The sequence below is a fragment of the Branchiostoma lanceolatum genome, chromosome 4, assembly GCF_035083965.1.
Source record: "Branchiostoma lanceolatum isolate klBraLanc5 chromosome 4, klBraLanc5.hap2, whole genome shotgun sequence".
Lineage (NCBI taxonomy): Eukaryota > Metazoa > Chordata > Leptocardii > Amphioxiformes > Branchiostomatidae > Branchiostoma > Branchiostoma lanceolatum.
In genome coordinates, this window is record NC_089725.1 from 1,473,158 (window position 1) to 1,495,593 (window position 22,436).

The window sequence follows — 22,436 nt, forward strand, 5'->3', positions numbered from 1 at the left end:
ACATTTGCTACCAAGACAGGATGGTTCCCACACAGATTTTCCAAAGTACATGTATACTGGGGTACAATGGGGCTGTGGCACTGCTGCTAAAATATACACACAGCATGACTCTGCAGAATATGATTTATATTACGCCAGGATGATAATTGTTTGAAAAGTAAAATAATTAATGGACTGAACAGAATTGATTGTCAAATTTATGAATTTTATGTGTTAAATTTGAATAGTACTACGGTAACCATACATCGTATAAAGCTAACCGACAGCTTAATTAATTTAATTGCAATATTGTTCAGGATATATAAAGAATGTGAAATTCTTTGATTTTTTGTTCACCTTTTGGGTGAAACATGTAAAGTCATGAAAAGTCAACCCAGCTGTTGCCTCATTCCACAGGGCTCCAGACTAACTTTTTGACCTACTACATGTAGCTAGTAGGAGCACTGTGCTCCCAACCCCCAATAATCGAGCGCACCAGCAAAAATGTAGGCGCACCACACTAAAAAAATTGGGGAGCAAGTCTCTAGGAGTAGTAGGACACACCAAGGAATACTCTTAAAACTAATGTTAACAAACTTGAATAGTGTAATGTATTTTGATAGATTATAAAAGAAAAACCATTATCCAGCTAAGTTAAAGACCTGCATTGATAAGCAAAAAGAAGGCATTTTAGGCCATTCTTGGGGAAGTTACTGTAGGACAAATCACACCATCTCTTATATATATAGCCAACTGCTTTATTAAACAGTCTGACTTGAATCTTGTAACTGCAGCCATACTCATGCATGGCTGTTCCCAACTGTTGAAAAATATGTTTAAAAATGTTTAACTTAGCAGTCCATGACTTAGGAATATACATGTGTACAAATCATGTAATTTTTGATGGGAGCACTGTGCTCCTAAGAAAAAATTTCCAGGCGCTTGCACCAGCTAATTTTTGGGAGCATATATTGCTCCTAAAATGGGCTTAGTCTGGAGGTCTGTTCTATCAGCATGTGCTTAATCATTTTGTTTGGTTTTTGTTGTTTTTCATATCTAGCCTGCTTTCCATCCTACTCTTACTAGCTCTGGTTCACTAAAATCTGATTGCAATGGGGATGACATGAATTGGAACAATTGTTGTTACCGGGCGCTGAAGTACAGCGTGCCTACAGCACGTCTGGCATTGTAGAAACTTATACATGTAGTCAAGTCACAATTCGAAATAATACATTCGTTCCTTCGTGGGTTTTTTCTAGACTTAATCATGCGTCAACGTTCCCAACGAAAACAAATACCTTAAGCTTCCTACTGCAACATTGCTATTTACGTACTATGCACCCCGACTTTGCCGTTGCCTTGGAGCACCTGCTTGAGACTTGAAAAGTTAGAAATATGGGTACATAAATTGGAATTTTACTAAATTTAGAAATGTTAGGGTAGATCTAGACCATCTGAAGGTAAACGTTCTGCATTTGCTTGCAAATGGAACCTTTCTACTTGATAATCGAAATGTATGATGTTTTAAAAGGTTCTTTCTGATTGGATCCGTGGCTGTCTCCTTCTTATGATCTGATGTAAGCAGCACTCTGATTGGCTGTAGACAAAAATAGCAATGTTTCATAACTGCATAACAGTATAAAAGGGCCTCCCTTGTGACAATTCCCCCTCTTCATCTGAAGCAGTTACGACCGGCTGTACTCGACTACTCCGAATACTTCGTTGACGTCACATCAAACCGTAAGTCACAGGCTTACTCCACAGTCTTTCTCCCCTCGATCTTGGTTTAGATTCTCCTTGCCTTCTTGTTGAGTCCTATTTGTAACTTATATATATTGGTTTGGGTAATCTATGTCTTCTCAGGGCTGTACAGTCAACCTATAACTTGTTGGTTTTGGGTTCTCGTAATTGCCATCTCATGGCAAAGTATAGTCGATTCCTTTTCAATGTGACTTGTTAGTTTGGGAATATACATGTATCTTTGCCTACTCATGAAAACCTGTAAGGACATTATGGAAATACTGAATTTATACCTCTGCTACTGGGAAAGGAAACTAACTATATATGATTGTAGTACATTGTACCAGTCTGTGAGTGTTTGTTGGTCAGTGTGAACACTGGATAATTCTTGAATAATTTTTTTATCAAGGTAATTGCTTGCGTATCCGTGATTTGATTTAAACACCAAATGCTCAATCTAAATTTACCAAGGCTCTCTCTGAGGGTTCTGGCACGACCTATTGATACGTTTATTTGTACCAGTGAGTACCGTTTCTTGTGGGAATTTCCCGCCCCGTGGGAACCCAGTGAGAAGACAATGGAGTCAATCAGGTGTTTGCGGAGGTGCAATTTTGACACAATGTGTAACTTTTTGCATTGTGTCATCCACTACAATAATGCTACTATGTAACCCTGGTGTGTGGGTGTTGTTAATTAACCCTAGTCCTGCTACGCCCGACAATTGTCCGGTTGGACATTCTTGTTCTGTATGCTATTAGCCCTCACACAATTGCTGGGTTGAGAATATTTGTAGAATGTATACGGGGTCGTTAAGCGTGGTAACTAAAATTGAGCAATATCAAACGAGTACCCTTTGTTTCAAATTTCTCTGGGCACTTCAGCAGTGGGGGTATATTTTTGCTCTGGAACTCCAGCTGGACAAGGGTTTACCATTTCCATTATGTGGTTTAATTCATATCCCCAGCTGGTTTTGAAACTTATCATATTATGATTCATAACAAATCATAATGTTGCTATCGTGGTATGAAACACTGGAAACACTGCAGTTTGTAAAATCTTGTACATGACAGTTTCTAAGTAAAATGTTGTAATATATTTTATATTAAATTATAATAACGTTTGAAAAGTTTTGAGGTTGAAATGTGTGGCAACTTATTTTCATATTCAGATCTCTTAATTGGGCAGAAATTTCTTGATTCATGTAATTGATTAATGTTCCAATTTTGTGGTCATTTAGATTGTAATTTACGTATCTGTAACGCGCGGCAGTGCGTTGTTTTTTGCCTCAGATACTGTTGTTTCAAACAGTTCTACAACTACAGTCCTTGTTATAATTTGTTGTTTGAAGAGCATTTTTCAATTGTAAGACCATCTATTATATTATATCCATTATATACATATGGTCTTAAGTTTCTGGCTATTCCTTTGTACCATGACTTATGATTGGAATGTTCTGGTCTTCTTAGCGACAGTAATTGTCACCTAGGGCCCCCCACCCACCTGAATGGGACCGTCTTTTTGGAGAATAACAACAAATAATCACTCTGGAGAAGCCTGCGCTGCACATATCTCATAATTTTGCTAGGAATATTGTTCAGATTGTTGTCCCATTTATCAATCCTGAGCTTCAAGTCGATTTATGCATCTGAAGTTACATTAATTGCAGTTTACCTTAAGTCTTTATATCGTTTACCTTAAGTTTTTACTTCAATACGTTTTTGATTTTTGTCAAATAACCACCCTTATGATGTTCAAGGAAGTGTCCACTGAATGTCTGTTAATGTCCACGCTGTAAATAATTCAAATGCCTTTTAACTTTTTTAAGTCCCTTTTTGGCAAAAAGGACGGTTGTTTTTTTAAAGCAAATAGATGTTTAAAGCCAATTCTGATTCACTTGTTAAAAAACTTAAATACTTTGATGATTATGAATGCTTTTGCACTCCTTGCACGAGTACTGCGTTCTAGCTGTTAGTGTTTTATGTGGTCATAACCCGTGGATTCTATATGACATTGTTGATTTAGGAGTTTCCATACAGTAACTGATATTTGTACAATCTACCCACCTTTAGAATGGTTTTGTAGCATGTTGTCACTCAGTAAAGTTGTCAAGAGCTGTAATCACTTCTACATACATGTAGCAGTTTTAGTAAACATAATCTATATGACTACATCTATTACATGCCAGTTTACTAAATGTTTGAACAATTTTGAATTCTTTGTTTTTAGAAGCAGGAATTTCTAGGATGTTTTTTGTCATTTGGGGCACTGTCGTTTTACTGTAATGCCATTTTTAATATCCAACCTCCTGGTGAAGTTTTGTCTTTTGCAAGTGCTCTATTTCTGGAGGCTTCTTGTGAACAGGTTGATTTCATGCAAGGTGAATTCTTTTTCTAATTTTGTCACCAAGTTCCAAGCAATGTGACATTTTGTCAGTAATGTTGTCAAGAACTTTTTTTAGATGGGTTTGTTCAATGCAAGTCTCACTTGATAGTTTTGACAACTTCTTAGCTAAGGCATTCATTGAACAAAGGTGGTGGAAGATCTCAGATAATTATGCAGGAGATGGTGATGGTGTTCAACATTGGTTTTGAAGGCTTGATGCAAGTTGTATATTGGAGGGAAACAGTTGTCATGGAGAGAGTTCCATTATAAGTTTAACCATGGAAAGTAGCTGTCACTTTAGAAGTACTTTCAGACTGCAGCTGGTAATTGAACTGTTCATCGGTGTGAGCATAGGCTGTAGGCCTCGGAAGGAGAGTTTGAACTATATATATATGTGATAGGCCCGAAAGCCGCCCTCACCCGAAGCACGCCCGAAGGGCGCGCGGATCCCGAACATACCCGAAAGCCGCCCTCGCCCGAAGCGCGCCCCGCGCCCCGTGGCGCCACAGGCGCCAAGAGCGAATTCCGAGCGAAGCGAGGAATGAGCGATAGGTACGAAACGTCATTTCAAACAACCTATTTTTCTGCTAATTCCCTCGACTCAGGCACTTGGCTTGGTGGTGATTCTCATGTTTGGTGTCTTATTAACCCATGGAAAACACCTAGTTGATAATATACCGATGACAAAGGACGATACGAGGCATTTTGTAACGCCCGAAAATCCTTCTTTTCCCGACATGACCGTTACCGGCAGTATGCCTGCACCGCTGTTCACGGAACAATGACATCATGGCCAGCCGGGCCGGTGCCATGCACGCAAGGGGTTTCGGCACCGCTATTAACTAAACTATCATTATGATAAGCGTTGGAAATGCCAGGATTGTGAACATAGATATCTTATTCATCATATATTTGTCTACCAGCACTCAGTACATGCGTTCCTATTTGCTTCTTACGCACTCACTAGATATCGTAATTCTAGCCAGATTTACCAGCTAAAATCAGACGATAAACGTGCTAAACCGTCCATTAAAACGACTATGACGTATCTGCAGTGTAACACAGCTTTTGTTAGCATGCTGTTACTTTGTTACGTTGCCAAATGGGGACTGCAATGGACAGCAACAGGTCCGGGTTGGCCCCCGAAAGATCGATGACACCCCTTCTGGTAACGGTGAGTAGGAGTGCGGATTTCGTACCCTTAGATATTTTGAAGTTAGCTTCGCCGAGCGACTTTCGCGCAAGGGACGACGGGAGGCCGACGGGTATTTGCATAACTACCGACCGGGAGAGTCTTACGCAACTGCTCAGCGGGGAAGAAAACTCGCTATTGTTTGAATCCGCGGAGCTGAGGCCAAATGCCCATGGTGTGAGCTAGAGAGAAGCCTACTATGCTGAAAGGCTTTCAATGGAGAGACAGTCGTAATGTTAGACCATGGAAGCAATGGTCATGGATTGGTACCAAATTCATGGAAAAAAAAAAAACACAGGCAATATTGCGCAGTTATTAGTAAAGCTTGTAGTGTGTACTGACTTTTGTCAGTAAATGGGCAGAAAGATTTTCATATGCCTTGGTTTAAACTTGAATTCATTTATAGAACTTAGAAGGAAACTTAATATACTTTTTTTAGTCTTCATTTGCACGTACAATGTACTGTCTTGCCCAAATGGGCTAAATGCAGTATTACATAGCTGGATCAGTATCGTTTCATGTTGTAATACTTGTCAACAATGGGTGAAACAATTCTTAATAACCTATCATGTCGACATCTATTGTGTACAGAACAGTAAGTTGTAAAACAATACGAAATGTTTGATGTTCAATCTGCAGTAAGCTGTCTCTTTGTGCAGCATTTTCAGAAATGTTTCATTGTAATTCCTGACGCCATGAAATACTTCACATTTTGTTTGAACTTTCTTTGGTTTTAAGAATAAGGAGTTAAAAAATGGATAGCTGTGTTTGTGAATTATAAAAAGTTATAATCAAATGTCTTTACTGTAACCGTTGTTCTATATTTTGCTGTCATGCAACCTGACCTCATTGAGCATTTGTTGTATCCGAGTGCCATCTTTATCTTAGTATATGTAGAAGCATCTTGTGTTGTGGACAGCATGATGCATGGATTGCAACACTCAAGGTGTTTCATGTCTGGTTACTGACTTGCATAACATGTTGTCATAAAATGATAATTCTAATGTTCCTCTATATCATGTCATGACATGAAGTCAAATGTGAATCAGAATGATGGCCTAAATAAGTTGTGATCATAGTCATTTTATCATTATGCCACATTTATTAGTGACCAACTGTCTTCATTGTTTATTGTACACTTGAGTTAGCTGTCCCTTATGATTTTTCAGAGTAATGACAGACTCTTTTTAGAGAGTGTGTTACCCTAGGCCTGAAATCCATACACCTTTCATTTATTTGGGAAAACCCTTTCAAAACTAGATAAAGATAGGCAACATTTGCAAGCAAATAATACAGCATGTTGCGCCCATACTCCTCCCCATGCAAGAAAGTAGACTGTCCCAAAATAACACCTGGGCAAATTGAACTATTAAAGGCTCCCAGAGCATTTTATGAGGCTTGAAAACTGGAAATATTCTAGTTGCTGTTTGTACTCCACTGTTGCCGCAACATTTATTGAATGCGCACAGTCACGTAACTCCCTATGTTCTGGCAAATTATTTGAGTGGGATGATTTTCTGTTTTCTTCCTTGACCAATGGCAGAACTTTGTTTGAGGCCAAAAGGGCAGTGGGTTGAAATCAACAGTGCCTAGGGCACTGTATTGGAAGGCGGAGCCCAACCCTCTCCTATTTTCGTCTTTTACTTCCCCAACCAAAGTGAGGTACCCATTTTTACACCTTGGTGGAGTGAGAAGAGTCGTGTAAAGTGTTTCCCACTTTAGGGCACAACATCGTCATGGGATTCAAATCCAGGACCCCTGGGTTCCGGGCTATTAACACCCTATATATTATAACCTTTAGGCTTTGCCTACTACATGTAGTAGTAGCATGACACGACACAATGTTGTTGTAACTGAATGAAAAATCTAACTTTAACTTTTTAAAGTTAAACTTAACCCAGTAGAATATTGTGTTGAAGACAGCCATTGAAAGTGTTTTGACTTTGAGTAAATTATCTTTTTGCAGGCAGGGCTTCTATGCAATATCGAATATAAAATCTAATACTAGAGTTCCACGACCCCATATATATACATGCACCTTTTCACCGACTGATGTTAACCTTTTCGAGTGGCATATCATACAGTAAATTTTTCACATTTATTATGCAATTAAGGACCTCATTTGCAAAAATCAATGTCAGTTGACCATCTTCTCTACCCAGATACCACATTCAAGTTGTTCAAATTATGAGACTCTCTCAGAGTCTTATCTTAGCAAAAAGGCTATGGTTACTGTAGTATTTCGTCATAGATTGTGTAAATGAGGCCCTCATTTGCATGATTATGTTTGATAATGTCCACATTTGATTACCTTCCAAATGATGCAAGAAGGAAATCCCCATCAGTTACCACTATGAAATTATAGTATTTTTATCAGCAATTATGCAAATTAGGTATGTATTTGTATAATTGATATCTATAATTGATATTCCTCTCTTCATCATTTACACATGTCACATGTTTGAAAGTCCTACAATGGAATGGAATTTATAAACTTTCCTCATTAGTAGTGCAAATAAGCACCTTATTTGCATAATAACCATTTGATTTTGTTAATCATCACTTGGGCTATCTACATTTCCAAATGTCATGACGATACATCAACCCCTTCTTAAGTTATCTCTTTCAAAGTCTGAAACGAAATCAGCTCCTGCAGTCCCAAAAAAGCTGCCAGGTAACCCAAACTTACATGACTTACTCTCCCAAGAGCTAATAATCTACCACACAAAAATCATGACCATAGCATTTCCAGGACATGAGATGTTAAACCCGGAGAGTTCCGCTGCAGTACCTTGTAGCAAGCTGCTAGGCGGCCCAAAATCTAATCATTTTGAGGTCTCAAAAAGACCTATCCACATAAGGCTTCATTTCAGATCCATCCGGCCAGGTGTTCTTGAGTCCTTGTGTTGGCACACACACACAGACACACACACATGAATGCTGACGAAAACATTCTCGGCAAAGGCAAAAGTAATGACAATTGAACTGTCTTTCTATCCTTAGTACACATCATAAGTACAGAGTATAAGCTCAACTCAACAGACAGCAAAGATGTGGAAGTTTCTGCTCATGACCTTGACTGTTGTCGCCCTTTCAGATTCAGCACGTGAGTAGAGGATTATTTCAGATGGTCTAGTTATGTGACAAGGCTGTTGGTAAATTGGCTGTTGTTAAATGTGGTGTGAATTATCATGTATCCTAATAGATAAGTATATATTATAGGCCAATATAGGGCGCAAAATTTTACATCCAATTAGAAAAAAAAGTTTGTAGAAATATGCAAGTTACATTTTGTATATTGTCATGCTTTAGCATAGCTTGGTAACCATAAATGTGCTACATAAACAGGATGTGAACTGTTTGAATATTCGAATTGACAGCTAATGTTCCAAAATAAAGTTTCACCTCGTGAACGTCCTACATGATTGCGTACAAGTCATGCATGATGTTCACTTCAATCTATTTTATTTAGTTTTCAATGATTGACCTACCCCAAATGTTTTAACATGCAAACCTGCCAGCTTTTTACCTGCAATCATACAAAGTGTTTTCTGCTGTCAGTGCAGGTCGCATGCATTTTGAACCTTGTTCATGAACATTCAAGTTTTGAGGTCGAAACATTTAATCTAACTGAAAACTGTAATTTTGTGCCATCAATTCTATCCTTTTTCAATATCTTGGTTAGGTGCTGGTTTTAACTGTCAAGTACCCGAGAGGTCGCCCACTAGACCTACTTCAGGTGAGACTTGGTCTAATAACAACTTGCAGATAAGACCTGGTGTTGTCAAGGCTGGATACATGTCAGCTTGAACCTTTTGATATCGTAAAAGTTATTGGCCAGTGGGAAAGCAGAAAGTTACATTACTCTATTCAGCGAGGTTTTATAAGAAATAGAAAATCTCCTTGCTCTATTGAACAGCTAAGTTAAAATGCCAATTTTACATGTGACTTGACAGGAATTTTAACATTGTATTTCATGTCTCTAAGCCATGAGTCTTAGCCAGGCAGCTTTTCTCTGACAATTCAAGATGTTTCAACTCAGGAAATTATACTATATTTACACCCTCTGCACTGTGTTTGTTGCAGTTAATGTGTACTTTGCATTTTAATAAACATGACATTTTGCCCTCCCAGTCCACCAGCTGCGCCCAGAAGATGTGGATGTGGTTGGAGCCATTGGAGATAGTTTGACGGTAGGTGTCAATAATGATTATAAATGCACACTCTGTCTGGATAAACTGCTTCTAAGCTGTATTTTGTTTCATCCACGGGTCCTAGATATGACTTATAATCAAATGCTGTTTATCTCATTTTTGCCAAAGATTTCATATCTTTCCTAAGAATACTGAATATTCCCATGGTTTCTTGATGTTAAGTCAGCATTATATATTATGACCTACAATTAGATGCTAGGACAAAACACCAGAACTGTGATCATGTTTGATTTCTTTGAAAAGCAAGAGAGGCATTAAAAATGTCATCATTTTTTTCAATTGTATTGAAAAATATATATTAAAAGTAACTACATCTGATTATATTGATCTTATTGCATGATACAAGAGCTGAGCCTCATTGTAAGATCATAACATATCTATTAGTTGAATTGAATGTTCTTTTTGCTTTTTTTTTAAGGCTGGCAATGGTGCTTTAGCGAAAACTCCCCTCGGCCTCTTAACTGAATACAGGGGAAGATCATGGAGGCAAGGACCTTGTCTGGTTATCTTCATTAAGTTTTACTGACAACACAGTTTAGTTGGCTGATGAGAAAATTCAGCTATATACATACATGTACAGTAACTGTGTTTACAATTTCTCATTTTCAGAACCTTTGTTTTATACAATTTGAATGTACCTGTTGTTGTATAATCATGCACTTTTCATAAGATTACCAGCAGGATGTTGACTGTAAAAGAGCTTTTTTGTATTCAATATTGTGTAAAACCTAACTATGAATTTGTATATTTCCCCCTCAGCATTGGTGGTGATAAAGACGTATCGAGCGTTGTAACTCTGCCGAGTGAGTATACCGACATAAGACTTGTACATTGTCTCATTTCAACTATGTTATCAAGATATTACACTAAGTGTAAAAGTAAGGAAATGCAAATGTCCTGGGTATATTTGCCAGTTTTTAAGTCCACGTGGCATGTGCATGCATGTACATACAGTACTTGGTTTGTTTAAGGCCTTAACAGTTTGCCAGCTTGCGGGTTCAGTACAATTGTAATCCCAGAGTGACAGTTATTCAACTGGTATACGACAATGTACAGAAGTTCAGTACTGTTATAATCAGAGTTGTGACCCAAAGTTTGAGGTCCATGATTGTCATGCGTTGTGTATTAAGCTCACTCAGCTTACAGACATCATATTTATAACTAATTTTTCTGTAACTTGCAGAAATGCAAAAAAAAATCAAACTGTTAAGTCCATTCCTGAATGAGCTATCAGTTTTAGATATCCTAAAAACAATTCTGACAGTTTTAGATATCCTGTAGGATTTTAACCCCAAAATGAACTCTTTTTCCTGTTTTAGATATCCTGAAGGAGTTTACCCCCAACCTATTAACTCTTTTTGCTGTTTAAGATATACTGCAGGAGTTTAACCCCAATGTTAACTCTTTTTCAAGGAGTTAAGATACATGTATACTGTGGGTGTTTGACCCCAATATTAACTCTTTTACCTGTTTTAGATATCCTGGAGGAGTTAAACCTCAACATTAACTTTTTTTCTAGTTTTAGAGAACTGCAGGAGTAACATTAAGTCTTTTTGTTATTTCAGATACATTTATCATCATGCAGTTGTTTAGCCCCCAAATCATTTATTTTTCCTGTTTTTGATATCTTGCAGGAGTTCATCCCCAACATTAACTCTTTTTCCTGTTTTAGATATATATATATATATATATATATATATATATATATATATATATATATATATATATATACTGCAGGGAGATTAACACCAATATTAACTGTGTTTTAGATATACTGCGCGAGTTTAACCCCAACATTAAGGGTTTTTCCACCCAAATTGGCAAGGCTGACAGCAGCGATGCGCACCTGAATCGGGCTGTACCTGGTGCATTCTCTGCGTAAGTACACACTAGATTTTTTTTAAAAGACAGAAAATAGACACTTAGAGTGTCTTGACACTTTACCATTTGTTTCAGTAAACGTTTCTGTACCTTTTATTTATCTATAAAGTATAGCTTGAATGTATTTTGCTGAAAAATAATTGATTTTTAAAATGCATATCATAAGATGTCGTACACATTAAGTATGGCTCAAAAAAAGAATGTGAGATCAATAATTATTCACATTTCAATTTCAAATAATTGGGACTTAGAGTAATTGATTTTGGACCAGTCCAATTTGCCCATGGGTGGCTCTGGAAGATCCTATTATTGCGTAGTGGGTCAGGTTGGGAAAGCTCCATGTGGGGTTGGGTTGTAGTTCCAGCTAAAATATTTTTCTTGTTATTGTTGACAGGGATATGGCTAAACAAGCTAAGGACCTGGTACAGCGGATGAAGGATTCTAAGGTATGATGGTAACTTAAAATACCAAGTCTTGTATTTAGTTTTTTTTAATTGAATATTTAAAAATGATAATGTAATGTCTTTCACACAGACTTTGATTTCTTCATTGTGTTTATGTAGTCTTGTATCACTGATCAAATGATTCTATCTCCTATATCAATCATATCGTTAAGAACTATCATCTCAAATTGTGCTAAAAACTAACTTTTTGCCTTTTAAAAGGTAACTTTTAACACTTACTGACATACAAAAAAGGTTAAAACCTTTGACCGAAAAATCAATTCTCAATTAAGAAAACTATGTTCAGATCAGGCATCTTGAAAATACGCAACTTCTATTAATAATGTTTTCATTTTGTAATCCCTCCCTTTCAGGAGATCAACTTTGAAGAGGACTGGAAGGTGGTGACCATGCTGATTGGTTTTAAGGACCTCTGTGACTTCTGTAATGACAAGGTAGGTAACAGTGAAAGGTTGGACTGTAGGAAGTCTGTTAGATTCCACCTAGCAGCGTTCTAAATGTTACATATATCAATTCACATTCTAGATTTCAAACTTACATGCTTTTTTCCCGGCTCTTTTCCCTATAGATGAAGGAACTGGACCAGGTGCTTAACTCTTTAATTTGTACATGTACCTTCTTGGACACTGTTTGTTACATTACATGCATTCGTTTGTTTGTTACAAACGTTTTCTGTCCTCTACAGAAACTGTTCAGTGCTGAAAATTACCGTGACAACATTCAAAAAGCACTAGACATTCTTCATAAAGAGGTTAGTACAAATGAGTGTTTAGTATTTTGCAGACAATTTGTTGTGAGAATGTAAAAATGCACTCCAGTTTGTATTACAGTGTTTCTTCTTAATAATATCTTCATATCTTTAAGTTTTGGCTTCATAATGTCCTAGGCCTGTTGTACATGGAATCAGATCTGATTTACAATTAGGCTAAAATACAAAACATGTAATTGCTTTTAAAAACAAAATGACGTGTGCCTTGTTGATTAAGGCTAGAAAGGCTTTGAAAGGCTTGCCCAAATCTATGGCTGGAGGAGACATCTGTGAAACATTCACAAGGTCAAGATGATGATGAATTATAGAATACCATTCTGAAACATTTTCTGAAAACTTTTGTTTTATTGTTGACACTATTATCTGTCTGTTTGTGTGCAGTTGCCGACGTCGTTGTAAAATGTAAATGTGTGACTGTTACACAGTTGCGGTTGTTTGTGTGTTTATGTGCAGTTGCCAAGGACTTTGGAAATTAAATGATGTTCTTTTCTTTTTTAATGTTTACAGTTGCCGAGGACGTTCGTAAATGTGGTGACAGTCATGGATATGGTGCCACTCTTCTCAGAACTGAATAAAGGGACGATCTGCCAAATGTTGCATAGGTAAGCCAGAAGCAGACATGAAATTTCATAATTAACATGAATCATGAAAAACCTATTATATGATAAGTAATATGATTATTTATGATTTCTTTAGATGTACAGTTTGGCTTCCTTAATGAAAATGCAGTATGTTTGGTGACTACTTCAATTGTATGCTCAGCCTGTAAAAAGCAAAGCAGCAAATTTTGCTATCTGGAGTCTTGAATTGATTGCTATCAGACTGAAGAATGGTTTGAAGTCCTGGTATGAATTTGATGACCATCTGTCACCTTCATCACTGGGCAATACTGACTGGTTGTAGTTTGTACTGCACCTAGAGAGAATAGATGTCACTGCTGTTTACAGTAGTAGTAAAATTTATAACCATTGGTGAAATTTGTTAACCATTTGGCCTTATGAAACTATTTACGGATTCCGGTACAGTGAATTTGTGAGAATCTGTAATGAAGTTGGATCCAAACTGCTCCCTCGCAAGCCGCCCAGGGACGCCAACCTAACCGAATGCCCTGAAGTTGTAGCTGCACGACGTGCCACCCTTCGTTCTGCAACAGGCAATGTTCAAGCTGCCCAGACTAAACTTAGAGAGACATATGACAAAACTACAGACAATAGAATTTGCAAAACACTTCAATCTTTTGAAGTGTGCACAGATCTGGAACACATGAAAGCCTGGAAATTGATCCGTGAGCTGTCAGGCAAGAAATCTGGAGTCATATTCATCCAGGGTGAGGATAGACTCAATACTTGGAAAAACCATTTCTCCAAGTTGCTCTCTGCCGAAAACCCGCTGTCCAACTCAACCGGAGTGTCAATTTCCCCAGTGTTTAACATGAACAACAACATCAGTTGCAACCCTTTTTCACAAAATGAAGTAGACATTGCTCTTAAGCAGATGAAACCAGGGAAGGCTCCTGGGCTTGATGGCCTACCTTTGGAAGTATGGCAACTCCCCAAGACCAGTGAACGTCTCACATTTTTCTGTAATCAGACCCTAGCCGGTCACAGACCTCCAGAGTGGGGTCGTGCAGGTATTGTACCTGTTCCAAAGAAAGGAAACTTGACACTTCCGGACAACTATAGAGGCATTTCCCTCACTCAAGTGGCTGCAAAGGTCTACAACCGCCTTATACTGAATAGACTAAGACCCTTCATCGATAAACTACTTCGCCCAAACCAAAATGGATTCCGACCTTCCCGTTCAACATCAGGACAAATCCTGGCTCTCCGTAGGATTGTGGAAGAAGTCCAGAACCACCAGAAAGAAGCAGTTCTCATATTCATTGATTTCAAAAAAGCTTTTGACTCTATTAATCGTACTACAGTACTATGTTTGAAATTCTGTTAGCATATGGCATACCAACCTCAATAGTTAATGCAATCAAAATCATGTATGACAACACATCTGCCACAGTTCTCACCCCAGAGGGGGAAACTGACTTCTTCAAGATTGACACAGGGGTCTTACAGGGCGATCCCCTCGCACCTTTCCTTTTCATAATCGTTCTGGATTATGCACTCCGCAAGGCCATCAACGCCGATGATGGCCTTACGCTGCAAAGGAGACGGAGTTCCAGGCACCCAGCAGTGGTCATTTCAGACTTGGACTTCGCAGACGATATTGGTCTACTCGAGGACACTATCCAAGCTGCACAAGACCTCCTATATAGGGTGGAATGTGCCACTCAGGAAATTGGCCTCTATCTCAATTCCTCAAAAACCAAAGTGATGCACATAAATCCAAGTGACCACCCTCAGGCCTTACTAGCCAAAGATGGGTCCACTATTGAACGGGTTAGTGACTTTAAGTACTTAGGCAGCTATAGTAACTCTGTGTATGATGTCAATGTTCGTATTGGCCAAGCCTGGGGTGCATGCCATGCCCTAACAAAGGTATGGAAAGCCCCCATTCAAAACACCACAAAGCAGAAAGTATTTAAAGCATGTGTAGAGGCTATTTTGATTTACGGTTCAGACTCATGGACACTAACTAAGTCTCTGTCCAAGAAACTGGATAGTAACTACACCCGTCTGCTTCGTTATGCTCTGAATGTACCCTGGCAGAGTCGCATAGGAAACCAAAAACTGTACAATGGACTTCCCCCGATCTCTAGAACAATTCAGAAAAGAAGACTGGCCCTTGCTGGCCATGTAGCACGTCATGAGGAGATGGCTGCCAAAGTTCTCCTCTGGGAACCTGATGCAAAGAGAAAAAGGGGACGACCGAACCTGACACTTAAGAAAGTCTTGGAGGAGGAGGTTGGGTTAAAGGACTACAACCTGCTAGCCGCCATGCTTGATAGAAATGCATGGTTAGACATTGTGAATGGCACCTCGTATGAGGACGACCTGAACTGAACTGTCAGACTGATTGGTAGCCTAAATTCTTAGAGGGACAATTGTACCGTTTCCTTCTTTCTGCTGCAGGTATTTCTGTAAGTGTGTGACTAGTGCTAATAATGACGTACAGACGGAGATTCAGGATATCAACCATAAGTACCAGGTAAGTTGTAACTGTATGTTGTAGCTGTTAAACTTTAATGACATCTAACTAGGTTGTAATTGACAAAGTTAAACTTAGGTATAATTTAGTTAAGTGTAATTTTTATTCACATACTTGTGTTTGTGCCTGTAAATGTTGACTCTCCACCATCACATATGCTGCCTGAGAGTGTTTTAAGTAGCATTTGCCAGTAAATAAATAAATAGATAGACAACTGTTAAACATACAGCAACTATGCCAATGATATTGGATTAGACGAACACCAGAAAACATGTTAATTATAGTTCAGAATCATCAGGGTGCAATGGAAGTCCTATGTGAAAACCTGAGATGCTGGTCCCAAGTTGCTCAATGCAATATAGTGCAAAGGAAGATTCTACCAGCTATTTTAGGCAAACTTAAAAGTTTTGATTTCGTATTTCGAATCTTTTCAGATTGTTTCATGCCTTCTGTAAGTCTAACTGTTCTCTACCCCACAGGAGGTGACCAATGAACTGGTAAACAGCGGTCGCTATGACACCCGTGATGACTTCACCGTGGTGGTGCAGCCATTCATGCAGGAGTTACTGCCCACCCAATGGGTAACTATATTATACAGAATCAAATCTTGTGGTGTTAAAAACAGAAGCCTAGGGTATTATACCAATTTTTGTGCATTTGTGTCCTTGAAAAAAAAATCCAGAACTGGAAGTTCAACATGCAAACAGTGACTTTAAGTTTCAGAGAAAATTAGTCTGTGCATTTTAACCTGAGTCATGATCACATAGAGAAAGTTGATTATTCCACAGTTTCAGTAACTTCTTTTGAGAACTAAGTTAGTATTAGTCTACCTCCAAAGTTCCGATTATCATAAAACTTCTTAGCGGCAATGTTGTCATATAAATTAGTGTTTTTTTTTCTGTTGGCAATGCTAAGAAATCCAATGGCAATGTCCTTTTAGTTCACCCAGAACGGACAGCCTGACTGGTCTTTTTGGGCTCCCGACTGTTTTCACTTCAGCGCGAAGGGTCATAATGCTACCGGAGAAGCACTGTGGAACAACATGGTACGTTCCTGGGCAGTTATGCATAATACATAACATATGTTTATCATATTGATGTCAAGTATGGTGGGAACAAGTTGTGGGATATAGTAAGATATTATGGATATTTCGAATTCTTCAGGACAGACTTTGACAGTGTTCCCATTCACAGCTGGAGCCTGTCGGAAATAAGCAGACTTCCTGCAGCTGGCACTCACTGATGGATGAACCCGTGAAGTGTCCAACTGAGGTCAGCAAATAAAAAAAAAATAAGAATTTTAAATGTAATTTTTTTTTTAGTTTGAGAAGACTATGTCTTACATTGTGCCTATACATTTGGAAAGCATCTAATCAGCTTCTATATATTATATATAGTAGACAAAGACACATTATGAGTAGCCTCAGTAGACTTAATCTGTTACTGGTGTTTCAGGTATCATTTTTGCCATTTTGTCCAACAAGTACAAGTTCTATATATAAACACAATTTATGTTGTGAAGAATGTAATTTCTTCTGCATACATGTACGTGTACTCGTCAATAAGGATTTTTCTCCAGCGATATTAACATGAGCTACAGAGATCAGCTCATGACTGTAAAGATCTAACTGTAGCTGCTGATCAAACTTGACACAATTTCTTAAAGTTTCTCTTTGTTGTTGTTTTTATCCACAGGAAAGGCCTTATCTTGCCACATCCAAGAACAGTCATGACAGTGAATGATCACAGCACAAACCAGCACCAAAACTAATGATTCTATTAGTCAGGGCTCACCAATCTGATTTGTTGGTTTGGTCTTAAAAAAGAAATAACGCTGAACTGGAAAATCAACATGTAAACAGTCTGAGGGGAAAGTCAGGGGGGGTTGTCCTGGTAAACACAGTTTCAAGTAATGTAGTCAAATCATTCAAAATTCCCTCCAAGCCCTGAGTAAAATAGAACAACAGTTACTGTCATCAGCATAACTCCTAAATTCTAGTGAAACTTGTTAAGCTTGGAAATAATACCTTTCCGATAATCATGATATTAATATTAATCTTACATGATAGTTGTTCCTATTTCGCTTTACTTGTAGAATAGAGCAGCTTTCATTAGTTGAACTCCTAAATTCTAGAAAAAAACGTGTTAAGCATAGAAATAAGAAAAACAAGGATATAAATCTGATAATTCTTGCATTGTGTGATTTGGAACAGTTGTTCCTATTTTGCTTTAAGGTCGAAATGCAGCAACTGTACATGTGATTGGCTAAACTTCTGAATTCTGGATTAACTTGTTAAGATTAGAAATGGAAACAATGAGGATAATGAAAATAATCACATCATTTTTTAACAGTTGTTCCTATTTAGCTTTACTGATTAAATAAAGCAGCTGGAACTGGTGGCTAAACTTCTAAATTCCAGGGAGACTTATTAAGATTAGAAAAAAAAAATATATATAAAGGATGATTATGATGATTACTCTTACATTATTATAATATAATTTGAAACAGTTGTTCCTATATAACTTTACGGTTGAAATAGAGCAGCTGTCATTGGCTAAACTCCTAAATTCTAGAGAAAAAACTTAAGATTAGAAATAAAAAGAAGGATGGTTATTATAATTACTCTAAGACTTACATCATGATAATATGAAATTTGAAGCAGTTGTTACGGGTGAAATAGAGCAGCTGTCATTGGCTAAACTCCTAAATTCTAGAAAAAAAACTTGTTAAGATTAGAAATAAAAAGAAGGATGGCTATTATATTTACTCCAAGACTTACTTTGAAACAGTTGTTCCTATTTAACTTTACAGTTGAAATGGAGCAGCTGTCATTGGCTAAACTCCTAAATTCTAGAAAAACTTGTTAAGATTAGATATAAAAAGAATAAGGATAATTATCATATTTAATCTTATATTATGATTATAGTATAATCTAAAACAGTTGTTTCTGTTTAGCTTTATGGTTGAAATAGAGCAGCTGTCATTAGCTAAACTCCTAAATTCTAGAAAACTTGTTAAGATTAGATATAAAAAGGATAAGGATAGTTATCATATTTAATCTTATATTATGATCATAGTATAATATGAAACAGTTGTTTCTATTGAAATAGAGCAGCTGTCATTAGCTAAACTCCTAAATTCTAGAAAAAAATTGTTAAGATTAGAAATAAAAAGAATAGGGATAAGTATAATTGTTGTTGATTATCATTATCATAGTTAATCTTAGATTATTGTATAATTTGAAACAGTTGTTTCTACTTAGCTTTATTGTTGAAAATTCTAGACAAACCTGTTAAGATTAGATATAAAAATTATAAGGATAGGTATGATAAATTATTTAATCTTGCTAATATATAATTTGAAAAAGTTGTTCCTATATTTTAAGAGCTTTACTGTTAAGATAGAGCAGCTGTCATTGGCTAAAGTCCTAAATCTTAGGGAAACTTGTTAAGATTAGATATAAGGAATAACAGTTAATATGATTATAATCGTAGTAAGTGTTAATATTGAATTACAAAAGCATGATTTAAAACAGTTGTCCCTATTTAACTTTATGGTTGAAATAGATCAGCTGTCATTGGCTAAACTCCTAAACTTGATACGATTAGAAATAAAAAGATCATTGATTATCATTAATGATTAATTTAAGTACATTATGATCATAATAATTGATTATAATTCAAAACAGTCATTGGCTGGGCTCCTAAATTTCACATAGCTCAAGTTTAGAAATATGTTAGTGGTTAATGGTATGGAATAGTAATAGGTTAAAAATGTTGTTCCTAGTTTGTTTTATAGACACCATCAAACCATCTGATTGAACTACGCAATTCTGTAGCTTCTTCCTATTAGAAGGTTCTTATAGCACTTATAAACAGAACAACTTGAAACAGTCACCTTATACAGAGTAGTATGTGGGAGATATGTTACCTACTCTGATTTACAGAATAAAGAAATTGCTTCTTTCTGTCAGTTTGAAACATCACAGCATTTCTAGAAATAAAACGAACTGGAACAGCAGACTTGTGTGTTGTGTTTTTTTTTTTTCTCCTTGTCACAAAACAAATCAACGAAGGTTTAAAATATGTTTATCTATCAAGACTAGCCGACTGCTGCCCCCCTCCCCCTGTTTCACTAGGACACCAGCAACATCATAATGAAATAATTTATTCTACAATGTACTTGACTTAATACTTAACTGTAAGAATTAATGCTCTGCAGTAGGATTTGGTACTTCCAGTTTCGCACTGCCATTTCTAGCTTGGCCCCATGCTAATACATGAATAGTTAATGTGTTCCCTTTGGTGCGAAGGCTATGAATAAAAGCATTACACTTTGTATGACATTTCCAGGCAATAACATTAAAAAAACCCAGACTGAGTGCATTTCTGAAATAAACTTTGAAATTCTTTTACATGGCAACCGTTGCTAGGCAACATTTCCCCTTGATGACCAATATCCTAAATTGCCAGCGTTTGTATATCCCATTAAGGGGATACTATATTACGTATATATAGCAATATGATAGGCGCTTACCAGGGAGAACACAAGAATGGAAAACCTGTTGTAGCTATAGACCGTAGATTCTGCTCTTAATTCCGTTCTAGATTGCCTGACATTGTCATGCAAAGTGAATGCTTTTTATTCATAGCATTTGCACCAAATGGAATGCCTTAATATAACTATTTGTGTATTAGCATGGGGCCAATCTAGAAAGTGCTCCGAATGACCTTTGACCTAAAATGGCGGCACGAAACCGGAAACTCGTGTATTTACGGAACACTCACACCAAACAATATTGTTTGGTGTGAGTGCCACATTAATGTCAAGACTCGGTTCAGCTCTATAGATGGGGCAGAACTAACTGCCAAATTCTGCTTGTGCTAGTGTCACCAAAATGAAAACAGATTTGCAGTGGATGTTACTTGAAGACAGAAGAAAAATATCCAGACAATCCTTGATGTACAAAATGACTTTAATAACTTGTTGACCTACATGTACCTACTGATATCATACCAGCTCGGAAAGGATAAGATAGGTCGATATTCCTTAATCTACCAGTTATCAACCAAGGATTGATGTGTTCACAAATTTGTATTTTCCGATAACCATAGTAGAATGGAAGTGTTGTTGTGATCAAGTACTGTAGAAGCATCCTCACTAAATAGCTTTAATTTTTTTTAAATTAAAGAACAGTCAGAAATGTGCAAGACTAGGTTTGAGTGATATAGGCAGTTCAGTGTAATACAATGTATAACCAGCTGCTGCCATGGTGCGTGCCTGCATAGTTGGTGTGTAATGGTATGCCGAATGGCGGTTATACCGGCTATATTTAAGATATAGGTACAGGTTTACGGTTAGATGTGATGATTATTTTTAGTTAACCATGACGAAAGAACCGAATTGTTTAAACAAGTTACCACGAAATACCCATACTTTTACACATTCACGGATGAACAAAAAGCTACTTTTCTCTTGAAATCACAGTACCCACAAATTCTATAAAAAGTCAAACCCTGCTTGTTTAGATTTTACCAACAGTCATTTTTAGTATTAGTTACGCCTATTGCTACAACAAAGTCAGTCTGACTAAATCAGACAGCTCACTAACTTCACTGACACATGACATGTTTTCCCCTATGTTTGATGATTTGCAATTAAGCCATGGGCATGAACTTGCAATAAACCTTTTTTATTATTCAATATACTGCTCCTGATAACATACAATGAACATAGTTAACTAACTATACAGAAGGTGCACTTGATGGTGTCGATGATATTTATCTAAGCCTGAGTACTAAGGTGGTAACTACGACTGGATGATGACGTTGTCCTTTAATAACTGACTTTATGGTCTTTTCGGAAGGCGAGGCTACGGGGCGTGGTCAGGCTGTCGCATGTTGAGACAGGCCCGGGTCACATGCTCTCACCACGTGACCCCGCTGTCTAACCCCTTTGTCCTCTGAGGCAGCAGTCTTGAGCCTTTGGCGACATTAAACTTTGATTCCAGAGAGAAAGGTGGTCTAAAGTCGCATTTTTACTTATTTTGTCTTCATTACTAACGTAACGCTACCAGTTATCTTGCGGTACTAGTTATTGTCCACTTTGGGTCATGTTCACATATCAAGGTCTGTTTTGCCAAAGCCAGTTCTCAAGAGCAATAAAGAACGTCATAAGTATATTCCTTAGTCATGACTCTCCTTTATACAAAACAATGAAATAGGGTTATATCCAGGAACATAACAGAAGAAACTCCTGGACCAGTAATTGCAAGTTGCACGGAAGCGTCATGCATGACGTATTTCATATGCAATTCGACACCGCGTACTTCATCATGTTTTCTAGCTTACACGATAGCTAGTATCTTTTAAAAGTAGCCTTTGTTATTCAAACTATCTGTGGTGATTCGAGGTTTGAAACTCATACTAGTTTTAGGAAGGTTTGATGCAACGCAGTGACCCCCCTCAACTACGCAACATTTCAGCAGGTCAAAAAATTAATGCCATGCGTTTATCACGTGAACGTCACGCTCGGCGTCGTCGAAAAAGGCTGCACAGCATTGTTGTATTCAATCGCGTTAACCAAAAGGTGGGACTAGCACATCATTTACTACATGTTGCATCATTTGTCTTTAGACTGCAATTTTTTATGATCTATGTTTTCCAAGTACAGACAAAGCCACTTAATTGCACCTCGGATAAACGCACACTCCA

The 22,436-nt window shown here is 37.4% G+C and overlaps 1 protein-coding gene and 1 long non-coding RNA gene across 2 annotated transcripts; both read left to right on the forward strand.

The window, feature by feature from the left end:
- The first annotated feature begins 1,656 nt into the window (after window positions 1-1,656).
- LOC136434112 (phospholipase B1, membrane-associated-like) lies at window positions 1,657-16,520 on the forward strand. Its single transcript, XM_066426876.1, has 14 exons — window positions 1,657-1,719; window positions 8,297-8,399; window positions 8,979-9,032; window positions 9,428-9,486; window positions 9,926-9,993; window positions 10,267-10,310; window positions 11,277-11,385; window positions 11,783-11,834; window positions 12,206-12,286; window positions 12,538-12,603; window positions 13,129-13,223; window positions 15,648-15,723; window positions 16,203-16,304; window positions 16,512-16,520. The coding sequence occupies exons 2-14, from the start codon at window positions 8,345-8,347 to the stop codon at window positions 16,518-16,520; spliced, it is 870 nt and encodes a 289-aa protein (XP_066282973.1). The 5' UTR covers window positions 1,657-1,719; window positions 8,297-8,344.
- A 167-nt stretch (window positions 16,521-16,687) lies between these two features.
- LOC136432205 (uncharacterized) lies at window positions 16,688-17,786 on the forward strand. The gene is made up of 3 exons (XR_010755473.1): window positions 16,688-16,768; window positions 16,917-16,994; window positions 17,418-17,786. It is a non-coding gene; the product is annotated as an uncharacterized lncRNA (long non-coding RNA).
- Window positions 17,787-22,436: the final 4,650 nt, after the last annotated feature.